This window comes from Primulina huaijiensis, chromosome 3 (assembly GCF_012295235.1).
Source record: "Primulina huaijiensis isolate GDHJ02 chromosome 3, ASM1229523v2, whole genome shotgun sequence".
NCBI lineage: Eukaryota > Viridiplantae > Streptophyta > Magnoliopsida > Lamiales > Gesneriaceae > Primulina > Primulina huaijiensis.
Genome location: NC_133308.1, coordinates 25960587 through 25973339, shown reverse-complemented (window position 1 = coordinate 25973339; position 12753 = coordinate 25960587). Strand labels below are relative to the sequence as shown.

Here is a 12753-nt window from a genome sequence, read left to right as displayed (position 1 = left end):
ATCAATGTGGGGAATTCGTCGCGCGGAAACAGAATGACAATGATGCCATTCATAGCATGTTTGAGATCAAATTATAAAGGTTATTGAGCTATTATCTATAGAAATAAACCGAATTCTAAGATGGCGTGCCCTGTGTTTTAACCTTTAATTTTCATTAATTCCCAGAATCCCAACAAGAAATTTTGATCCTTATATTATATATCCAAGTAGACATGATCATATGGCTTATGCATCGAACTCATTATTATTTATTAAACGAAACCATAAAACACGCCCATTCATGTTATTGCATAGCTTCAATGACCCTTTGGTGGTGAACGAGGCAGAGTCTCGGCGGAACCTGAGTCATCACCGATGGAGCCTGAGTCATCGCTTGCATCACAGTAGCCGCGCAAAATGTCACCTTCTTCAGTTGTGTAGCCAAGGGAACCGAGCATATTCGGCCAACAGTCGTGCTGGATGGTCTTTATGGCCGCGCAACATCCTGGCCCCAGGTAGGTCTCACCATTCAGAAAAAACATCACGACCTCGCTAGTGCATGATTGTAGTTGGAACAAAGAGTCGAAACAACCCGATGACTCTCCCGCCTCGTCTAACCCGTGGACTGGTTTTGCAACGAGTATGCGTCCCTCAACAGCGCTTGTAGCTAAGAAGCATAGTAGCATTGATGTTAAGAGTACGTTGAGGGTGGAATCCATTGCTTCAAGTGTGTTTCTGCGTGGGATATGAGTTGGAAGTTTGTGTTACCTTCGTTGTATTTATAGTATAATTTTGTGCGCTTGGGGAGATGAAGGGACGAATTAATTGACGAGAAAGCTAAAAGATGGTTTATCAATTATTATGTAATGATGAAGGAATGTGGAAAATCAATAAGTTACTTTTGTGTTATTGCTATTAAATTAAATACTCATATGGTGTGTGTGTGTGTGTGTGTGTGTGTGTCTATATATATATATATATATATACACACACACACACAAGAGTAATGAAGAGGCGGCCGTTAGGAAAGTTTCAAGTGGATTTAAAAAAATATTTTAGTAGTATATTGTGTAAATACAACTTACGGTTGATTTTATTTAAGGATTCGGGAAAATAACATAAAATAAATTGCAAATAAAATAAATAAGTGAGTTAAAAATATCTGATTTGACACATTGTTTCCAAATCTCTTATAGAAATTTTGTACATTTTTTTTTATATTGAAGTATTGATTATACATTATAAATCTCGTTGTTGTAATTGATAGTTGAATTCTCCTCACATGTCGTTTATGGATAAAGAAAGTTTGAGAAATTATTGCTAGAAAATTAAAATATTAATGCAGTTTATTTTTTTTAATCTAACATTTAACATTTAAAGACGGAAAAAACTCAAACGAGCCTAAAAAAAAAAAAAACAGTGAGGGTTATCATACTCTAACATCATCGTCACTTGTCCAAATATATGGGGTTCATGTTTAACTCACATAAAAGTAAATTATGGATCAATGATGATTAATAGATTTACTCGAGAATAATTCGTTACCTTAAACAAAAGAATTAAATGTAGCATGATCAATCGTTTTATCTTTTATTTGCTAAAATTTTATTATTATTATGCTAAAAAAATCCATTATTTGAAAGAAAAATGCATATCCAAATTCTTGGATCCGAACTACAATAATGAGCGACACGGCACCTCTTGGAATGCGTAAATACATTAGATTCCAATATTATAGACTATAGAGTAACATTTTTAACTTTCAAGTATACCAAATTTTTGTAGTAAATGTTATGTTAGAGCTTTTATTTCTTTATATTTTATGCTCACAAAAATACGGATATTATCGAGATCAGGTCTTTTGGGAAAAAAAAATGGGTATGTTTTTTCCTCAAAAAATACAGTTTCATGCATAATAATATAATATAAAAATTTTTTATATCTAAATAGTTTATAACATTATAAACATATTTTTTGTACATTCTGTCTATATTTTAAACTTATTTTCATCGCGTGGGCAAATAAAATTACAGTTTCATACTTATCATACAATTACTTATATAAAAATTCAAATTAATTTTTTTTTTAAAAAAGAAACTATATTTTCATAGAACGCTATAAGACTTGGCATTAAAAATTTAAAACATCATCATTACTACAATTCTAGAACCCATTGAAAGTTGAAACTAAGCCAAAATAAAATACCAATGCTGCTTCTACGTACTTGGACGTGGTACATAATTTCTTAGAAAACCCAAAACAAGAAAGATTTGCGTGAAAAAATTCATGCAAATTACGATATTATTAAACCAAGTGCGTACTACTCTACAGCACTCTCATATCTTCTCAACTAATAGTCATCTCCGCCTTGCACCGCCGGCATAGGCTGCCCTACCGGGCTCGAAAATGGTGCGAAGCTTGCAGTAGTCGAGGCAGAGGCAGATGCATCGCAGTAGCCTCGCAGAATGTAAGCCTGATCCAGTGTGATTCCAAGGGTGCTCAGTAAAGCAGGCCAGCACTGATGTGTGATCAAAGTTATGGCTTGGCAACACTGTCTGCTTATATCGATGGATCCGTTGGCGAAATACGCGAAGATATCATCGGAACATGACCTGATTTTGTAGAGGGCGTTCAAACAATCCATCGTGTTGCCTGCAACTTCAAGTCCTCCGGAGAAACTGAAACTCGCCATCGGATGCAGGTGGTTCCTAGCCGATACGTCCTTGTACACCAAACAAGCCATTGTAAGGAAGAGAAATAAGCCCTTGGAAGACATATTGTGTATGTTGAAGATCTTATTATACGTAATATTCTATATTATTTCATTAATTGACAGGAAATTTATCAATTTATGATTTTGAAATGTGAAAATGAAGCGTGTATTTATAGAGGACAATGAGGTAGAAGAAAGGACAAGGGAATGGAGATTTAATGGCATGAAGTTAATTTGCGTATTATTTCAGAATTCAAGACGCATGTCCAAAGTGAAATGGTTCATATTCCATAACTCATTATTTGTTTCGAATTACTAATTTGTGTGTTTTGATATATAATATATAATATATATTATATATTATACACACACAAGTTAACTAATGAGTTTTTTGCATTCACTCTCCCTATCACTTGCATATTATAATTTTTGTAATTCATAAAAGATGTAAACGTCCACTATAATAAATGTAGGGAAATTGAATGAAAAAATTCCGTTAATTAATCCACCAATGTCGAAATAAAGGATTGGGCAGTCGGTCGTTTTTATTTTCGATTTTAGAATAAATAATTTAATATCCAAACCCTTTTATAACTTCGGTTCGATTCGGTTTTATATTAAAACAGTTCGGTTTGGACAAATATTTATATTAGTAATTAAAATATAACATTTTGTATTTTTATTTAATTTTTTTTATAAAAACTTTTAAATATAGAATCTAAATGAATTAAACAGATAATCATCAATTTTTTTTAAAAAAATTAATTATTACAATAAGAATAATTTTATAAAATATATAATCTAAATAAAATATCAACCTAATTAAACTTCGATTTCTTCATTTTTATCCAAGATAAAAAAAAAAATCGGTTTTTAGTGCGGTTCATATTCTTATTTCTTTTTTGTTTGGATTTCCATTTTTTCAATTTAAACAAAAGTTTGAACACCCCTAACCTCTACAAATGTGGGATCGTTGACAAGAAATAGCTAGCTAGCTAGGTAGGGAATGGGAATGCCAATGGAAATCGACACAAATAACAGAACATCCCACACGATGACTCAAGATTGATGCATTAATTCTTGAATTTCCATGCAACACATATTATATTATTTTGGAAAGTTTCGCTTTTGAATGTATATTAATTAATATTGGGGATGAATGAATGTTCGGAAAACCAAGAATTTGCATATTTTTTTGTATGAAGAGAGCAATGGGCTGGGATTGTAATAGTCAAAAGTTAATTAATTCCATCGAATCAGAAGCTACTCTCCTAAGTTCCAAAATTTTCTGATATAGGAAGGAATAATTTATAGTTAAAGGTTATCATCGATTTTATATACTAAAACAACTTATTTCTTTTGATCATCTACAAAATACTCAGGTATATTCAGTGGCGGAGCCACAGTGATTGACACCCGGTGGCCCAATTTTTTTAAAAAAAATTTATATGTAAATTTTGCATAATTTTTGGATTAATATGATATTAGCACAGGTAGATCAATTTAAAATATTAAAAGATTTTAGAGTTTAAAATTATAGCCCCGGATAGAGCCATATTGAGCCATATTCCTGGCTCCGCCACTGGGTATATTGAAGGTAAACTTCATCCTAGAAAAGATTTAGTTGGAAAAAGTCTTTTAGTGTCCTGATCTTACTACTTTCTTCATGTTTTTCCAGACCACAATGATCTGGAAAGTTGTCACAACACATTTTAAATCAACTAAGCAATTTCTTACAAAACTTCAGACATCACCAACATTACACATGGAGTCTTGCATCAAACTATCGAGCATGTCCCAAAGACAGTTATCCTCTCCAAAGGATTGATTAGTTGGTCGACTCCACGATCGACTACAAATTGTTATCCATTTCGGATGCACATATCAATGGTATCGTCGCCCCCTTTGGTTTAAAAAATTGTAGACTAGACAATTGCTACTATTTGTATTGCTATATAATTAATTATAGGAAGTATTAAAATGCCACACAATTTAGAATTGGTGTGTGAATCATATGTAAGGGAAAATTCTTCGATCTTATTCTTTATGAAGGAAAAATATATTATATTAATCTTGACTTAGTCTTAGTCTTGGTCTTGCATTGAAAGCCCACAAAAACTGGCTTTAGATATAATCATATTATTAATAAATACATCGTGTCCAAAATTCAACGAAATTCAAGCCCATTGACACTAATATTCGAGAACATTTCCAACTTATATTTAATTTATTTGTTCTCTTTCAATTGGAAAATCATTAATTATTATATGCTTACGAATAATTTTTTTCATCAATTTCATCGCTCGTTTTGGAAATAAAAACTCAATGATTGATGATTGTTGTAAGTATACAATTACTTTAAAGGGTAAATGAAAATTCCAAAAAAATCATGTAAATTGACCCTTTATAGAATTTTAGTCATCTAATTAGCAATATAACACATTGCCTCTTTTTTTTTTCTCCTCTCTTTTAGTCTTTTTTTTTTTTTGGTCGAAGTGCTGCTAGAGACTTGAAAATTGCTAACATTCTCTGGATATTACTGACATAACATCGGATATTGCTATTTTTTATTCATAGTTATAACATTTATTGGACTAGTTAGATATATATTTCATATAAATTTGATATAACACGACACTAAAATTAATTATTCTAAAATATTTTTTATAATATAGTATAAATCAGATTTATGAATATTATATTTCTTTGGATTGTGAGATTTTTATTCTTAATTATATATATTTCTTATCGAAAGTTAGAAAGATATATAATGTCAGGTCCAATAATTAAGTTATTAACTAAATGTTGGCCGAGTCAACACACGACTTCAGAAAGAAGACATCAGCTAAGCTTCGACTCCAAAAACATTATTTAATTTACGGTCAAGAATTGTCACAACTAATTTATAAATATATTTGCACGGAAAACATTAACGTAATTTTAATATACACAAAACTTCAAAAATACGATCTTACATGTCAATTTTGTGATATAAAACTCCAACACGAATCGATTCATTAAAAATATTATTTTTTATACTAAAAATATTACTATTCACTTTAAGTATGGATTGGATTGACCCGTCTCACAGAAATAGATCTGAAAAACCGTATCAAATGAGACATCCTAATATATTAAAAGGTAAAATTTCGAAATTATTTTTTTTATAGGAGGAAATTGCATGCATTGCTCTGTTGCTTGTATACATGTATATACATAGGCGACATTTTAAAAAAATATGTCATGTAAGTTGCCTGTGTAGTATTTTGGTTCTTTATTCGTCAAATTTTGATCTTATTGCGATAAGAATAAATAAATTTTTTTGGTCCACTAATTTATTCAATTTTTGATTTTGGTCCAATAAAGTTTTCAAGATTTTGTTTTGATACACAAACTTTTTATTTTAAACTATTCTAATTCAGTTGTTGATATCACTCTAACAAGTCAACAATATTTCAATTCGAATTTAGCATTTTTCGATGTCATGTCAGCATTGTCCAATATCACATCAATAATTGGACCAACATAGTCGAAAATTAAATTTAATATACTAAAATTAAATTTGAAAACGTTGTAGACAAAAACTCGAAATTTAACAAGTTAGTGAATCAAAAAAACTATTTTTCATATATATATATATATATATATATATTACATTCAATCAAATTTTTGCTGATTATCTAAACTTTGGTCGAAAATCGATAATGTTCAATGTCATATCAATACTGAGCCAAATGTTTATTTATTTTATTTAATAAAAACTCTCTTCTATTATTATATTATTGACATAATAAATTATGAAGACATTTGAAAAGTAAATATGAACCATAGCAAATTGTTATTATTCTATAACGATTATACGGAGATTGGTGAAATGGTAGGTACGAAGAGTCATCTATATCATTGACGACAAAAAAGGTGTTGGTATATACTCTATATATTTAAAAATAGATTTGATATTTAAGTAAGGATAATTGCATACAATATCCACATAAAATCTCGAGATTTCTAAAAATCCTTCGGTATAATAATGATATATCAAATTTGATTGTTTTCGAATTTTGAGCACATATATCCTAATTGAAAACACATAGAAAGAAAAGTACGTTCAAAATTTTGAAAAACGAAAGGTATCATGTTTGCAATTAACGGATAAAATGTTATTTATATTCAATATTTAGAATTTTAAAACAAATAATTTGACTCTCTCGTCATTCTCCAAACACCACCATTTTGGAAATTGTTGTGAACCTTCAATTTCCAAAATTAATTAGTCTTTTTGTTTTAAAAATAAATAAATAAAAATAAACATAAGATTTGACGAGGCTCTGAGCACATAAATGCACACAGAAACACGTACTCAGAGGTGCAACTCTCTCTCACAGATTTCCTGTAATCTGTTCATATAATTTCAATGGCTCAACATTCGCCATCATCTTCTTCAACAGAAGCTTACCGCAAAGACGAGAGTCGAAATGGATCGCCGGAGTCGAAGATGTCGCCGACTGTTTCAAGGCAGCTCATAATGATCTTCGGAGACTATGAAGATGATAATGACAATACTAGAAATACTGATCGGTTCTCCCGGACCTCCATGAAAAGGAATAAAAAAGGCGCATCTTCTGCTGCCGATCTTGGAAATGGTTTCGTCGATATATTTGGAGAGATCAAAAACATCAAGAAAAGAAGGTATAGAACTATTCAGAGTCTCTACATGGTTACAAAGCCAGTAGACTGAATTCTATGGAATATATTTATCTGTAATATGTGCGATCATTGCCATGATCGGAGACTCAATGCTGGAAATTGGATATATGTTTTAAGGGAATACTGATGCAAATGTTTTTCTATATATATATATACTTGAAGTTCCTTCTTTTACGGTAATGGCCGGATGTTTCAGGCGCATGCATGTCTTCTCAGAAACCATATCCAATATGTCTGGCAGAAAAGTTTGTTGTTTAGAACGGTGAAACTTATATGTTACTACTGGTAATATTGGTACGTAATACGTGCTACAATATAAATTTACATATTTTAATCAGTAATTTTATTTTTAAAAATATATATTTATCTTGTATATAAAGCTTGAGGTTTTCAGTGGTTCAATTTTATGNAAAACTCATTTTATTAAATTTATAATCTACTCATAACTATCATATTTCATGCTCAAAAAATTCGCATAATGGAAAAATAATTACAAATCATGACCAAAGAATCACAAATATTTTAAATTATGTAATTTGCTCATTGTTATTTTTGGTATTGTTGTTGGTCAACTAATTTGTAATATTATTTTTTTTTTCAATTTTGGTCTTTTTTATGTCGATCTTGTTATCACTCAGAAAATCGAAATATATATTATATGAATTATGAGCTCACATTTGTCTCCGTATCCATATATTTATATTTGTGTAAATATCCAATTTCAAATACACTGATACATTTGATAATATCAAATCTGATTAAGGGAATTGACTCTGTTCTAGCGTTGATAATACAATATTCCCTCCTCATAGCACACGTCAATTTAAACAAGTCATAAAAATTACGCACAAAAATATTAATTATTTGAACATTTTTAAAAGAAAATTACTGTAAACACTGTCAAAGGAAAATAGTGGAAAAATCATATCTCACAAGTCTCAAACAGACTTTTTTTATTCCAATAAATTGGCCATATAGAAAAATTCCACACTCAAAATCAACCGAAATGAAGCCGCCAACGATGAAGGATGCATGCGAACTCAAAAACTGGGACAAAAGCTCGACGATGCTATTCAATAGGGATCTAAAATACACTCGATATAATTTTATCTAAATAATCAAATAAATTTGAAATTCAAAACTCTCGATCCAAATACACCTGCTATGTTCACCCATTTTGCCCAGAGCTCTATCAAGTCCAGTCAAATGGAATCACCCCCTACCCAATGTAGCAATGCATCACATTCCATATTTTTTTAAGTAATTGTTTTGCACATTCAAGTTAGTAAAATATATTTTCTTCATATTCAAATGACACAAAAACTTCTCCGTAAGACGATCTCACGGGTTAATTTTGTGAGACGAATATTTTATTTAAGTCGTCCATGAAAAAATATTATTTTTTATTATAAATATGAGCAATGTTGACTCGGCTAACGAATAAATATTCATAAGATCATCTCACAAAAGACCTACTCTTCAAATAAATATTATATATACATACATATACATATATACACACACATGACATCACTCGTCCAGATAAATAAATCAAAATTTTAACAATTTGAAGCAGGAGTTTTAAATGTGGTCAAAAAGTGAGAAAAAAAAGTTGCAGAAAACTTCAGTAAGAGGACACCTGATATCCTACCAGAATAAGAGATTAAACACAAGATAATAAAATTAGAAACAAAAAAAATGGACAGAAATGAAATACGATCTTAATAAAATACAATCCAGTCAATGCAAATCTTATCCAACATGACGAGTTGGTGCAAACTATATTCCTACCTCCCCTTCAGGCTTTAAACCGTCACGTTGTTTTCCGGCATGCTATCGTTGTCTTCAAACAGCTCCAACTCCAAAATCTTTTGAGGCCACCCATTGCAAAATAAGAAACTGAATATCACTGAGATTGAACCTCTATATTCCTACATTAGCCTGTTGAGCGGGATTCTTCCACCCACTCGAGCAACACTTTCCATGGGAGATATTGTTTGGGGCATTGTCATACCACCAGAGACGATTATTTCTACATTTCCACTCAAATTTCATTAAAATAGAAATGAAACTTGATACTCACAACAGGCATACAGTCAACGGCAATAAATAACTAAAAGTCACGTAGCATATACGTAAGCAAAGGCATGAATCCAAATGGTGTATTAAAGAATTCTATCCAACCCGTTCGGCCACTAAATTCTAATAGGATCCAACGAACTTGTTCTGCGTGGGGCTAATAAGAAATGCAACTCCGCCATTGTGTCCTTTTCCCACTTTTAAAGAACTACTATTGATATTGTAAGTGTTCCAACGCTAAGTATAGATAAGGGAGAAAGTAACGACGGCTTTACAGTTGATGTTCGTTCTTTGTCTTACATTTCACACTTCAAGAAAGTGTGATCATTAGCTGCATGACATATAAAAGTTTAGGAATATCCCAGGTTTGACGAGATGATATAAAATTCTCATGTAACATGAAAACTATGAACTTGGTCGTATCCCGTGAAGAAATTAGGCCTTAGTCTGACATTGGAGTAAATTTTCCAACTTAAAAATGTTCAGTTTATCACAAGTCCATGAAATCAAGTACACTTATAACATAACTGCTCACTATCTCTAGCTTAAAATGATAATATTATAAAAAGGAAATATTTATCTAAATTCATGCTAGTTAATGAAACCTGCATCAGTGCCAGCATTACTTGTTGATTACATGCACCTACGATACCTAGTACTCGTATTCATCTGATCTTACAATTGACATGACCTTAGTAGTGGCGATAGCAGGTTTGGTATTCTATAGCAGGATCAAGATTTCAACACATGGTCCTGATATGTGTAATGACAAAATTTTGTCACAGGTAAATCATATTATTTCAAGGGTAAATAAAGAATGTTCCACAAATAGAATAGTATACCTATCCCTTCACGGATAGACAGATTGGGCCTTATTATATCCTTGGAATTAACCAAGAATATATCACCAATATACAAGTGGTTTGTAGGTACAAAAACACTATATAGCTGTTCATCGCCCTCGTCTCTCTGCATAGTAAGGAAAAAGAAGACAAAATTAAGTACGGAAATAATAAAATAATGCACAAGAATGTGAGACAAGAATGTTTGATTTATCACACCAAATTCATGGAGACAGACATCCATCGCATGGGCTAGAGCCTCTTTAACACAATTCCTTTGTGTTCTTTTTGTTTATTGGCAGGGCTTACATTAGAAGATGTAACCTAAATCTAACTCAATCATGAATCAAGCATCTTACAACTCAAATGCAGAGTGTCGAGGACAGATGAACTAAAAGGTGGAGGATTAACAAGCAAAACAGTAATTTTTGGATGAAGGAAAAAAAAACAAGCAGAAAGTTCTATCCAAACATAGGTCATTAATTAACCATATGTTCACCTGAAGGAGAACCGAGGAAGTGATAAAGCCAAATGCATATTCACCCACACGTGGGTGACGTATAATTGCAACTTCCTTAAATGCAGTAGTATTTTGGTCTGCAACGAAAATAAAGCAAAATCAAGAAGTAGACCCTGATGCAAAAAAAAAAAAGCACTCCGAAGGAGAAAAACATCTCAGAAGGAGGATATATAGGATAAATTTATTATGTTAAGCCATTTACATATGCCAAAATTCAATTACCATTCTTACAACTGCCGACATTGCTGTTGAGGAACATTAGTTGTTTCGTGGATGTTGCATGTATGAATAGGACCGAATGGTGGGGGGAGGTTTTTGTATCTTATAGTTCTAATCCTCTACAAATGGAATGTAATTTTAAGGTGGATACCCAGGCTTTAGACAAAAGTTTTGGAAAATGTACGACAATCTGCATCTCAAACAAGAACTTAGAAAGGTGATCTATTTATCATCTTGAAGCTTCTATGCAAGTTGCAACCTTCTATTGGTTCATGTAATTTTCATGAAAAATCTAAAATAGATAGCAAATATTTATGCCCAAAATAAAGATAGTTCTAGTCAGCCACGCCATTTAAAACTTTAAGGAAGAAAAAACTAATTGGATGCATTTAGGAACAAAATTCTATGTCTATTTCGCTGATAAACTTCAAAGCACTACATAATATAAAGGATTTTATTATCCACAAGGACCACAACCATTATAGACAGGTAATTCATAAAAAATGATTAGCTTAGTCTACGTGAGTAAAAAAAGAACTAGAAAGTTCAAATAGTACAAAGGATGGCCAACATTTCTCATCCATGGCACACGTACCATTTCATTACAAAACTTTTCCCAGTACAGAAAGAGGGAGGGGCGGTTGAAGATGCCAGAAATAAATATAAAGGTATTTACGAAGACATGCTAGGGTTTAAAAAGCAAAAAAAAATTCATGTTTACCATCACATATAAAAGAATTGCATTATAACTTCACAAAACTATTAGATTTCTACAAAGCAAACATGTCTATTCTTTACCTGGCGAAATTGCAGCACTAACTTGCTTGGAGGCTGAGTAAATATGTTTCACAAACGGCATTCTCTTAATAAACCATTCACCAATCCAGAAAACTGTAGAACCCAACCATGATGAAACAAATACACCAACGAGGAACACGAAAATTAATGATGTTACAAATCCAAGTCCTGCACCCAAAAAAAATCGATTCAAAAAGCATATCCAAGTACTTCAACAAGAAATACAAGCATAAAAATGCAAGGATTTTAACAATAACAGGTGCTAAAATATTAGATAACCTTTTAAAAAATGAATCGAGGAATAAGCCACAGAAATTCAATGAGTCCCATGATAAAGAAGTGCTATAATATCATAGCTATTAGAAAGAATGCCATCTTGAGAAAATTGACAGGAAAAAGAAAGATGATATTACTTTAAGAAAGAGGACCAAGTACATACTTATCCAAAACAACCACCTCAACTATAACCAAAAAAATTAACTGATTTGATTAATGTTTTCCTACTGCATGGTGACAGCTAAAATTCAAGAAAATAGACGGCTAACATCAATGAAAAGCAATGCATGAATCTGAAAACTTACCAAATATGTCAATTCCCAGTTGATCATATAACGGACTGAAGAAACCATCGACAAACTGAATGAACCACCAAGTTACAAAAAAAGTAACAGCAACAGGAAATAGAACTACACTGCAATTTCAATTTTTTAATGCAATGTTATACTTAATCCAGACAAGTGTAGAAAAAAATATGCACTTCAACAAGATAAAAGATAAATAAGTACCATCCAGTCATGAACTTTTTTGAAACCCAACTTTGGAGAACAAAACAGCAAGCCTGGACAGATGAAAAAGCAGTGAACCTTAGAAAACAGAAGGAAAAAAAAAAAAAAAAA

At 31.6% G+C, this 12753-nt stretch overlaps 4 protein-coding genes across 4 annotated transcripts in view; all 4 read right to left on the bottom strand.

The window, feature by feature from the left end:
- The window catches only part of LOC140974108 (protein FMP32, mitochondrial-like), a 51138-nt gene that overhangs the window by 37192 nt on the left and 1193 nt on the right, over positions 1–12753 (bottom strand). The window lies entirely within an intron of this gene.
- On the bottom strand, positions 297–698 carry LOC140972624 (egg cell-secreted protein 1.1-like). The gene has a single exon (XM_073435016.1). The coding sequence runs from the start codon at positions 696–698 to the stop codon at positions 297–299; it is 402 nt and encodes a 133-aa protein (XP_073291117.1).
- LOC140972623 (egg cell-secreted protein 1.3-like) lies at positions 2330–2722 on the bottom strand. Its single transcript, XM_073435015.1, has one exon. It carries the CDS (start codon positions 2720–2722, stop codon positions 2330–2332), a length of 393 nt encoding a protein of 130 aa, XP_073291116.1.
- LOC140974107 (protein LIKE COV 2-like) overlaps positions 8943–12753 on the bottom strand; it is a 6923-nt gene continuing 3112 nt past the window's right edge. Inside the window, exons 2-7 of the mRNA XM_073437352.1 lie at positions 12643–12695; positions 12439–12548; positions 11858–12025; positions 10820–10917; positions 10321–10447; positions 8943–9431 (exon numbers count right to left, since the gene is read on the bottom strand). Coding sequence (XP_073293453.1) covers positions 9331–9431; positions 10321–10447; positions 10820–10917; positions 11858–12025; positions 12439–12548; positions 12643–12695 — 657 coding nt within the window. The 3' untranslated portion in view covers positions 8943–9330. The remainder of the gene's footprint in view (positions 9432–10320; positions 10448–10819; positions 10918–11857; positions 12026–12438; positions 12549–12642; positions 12696–12753) is intronic.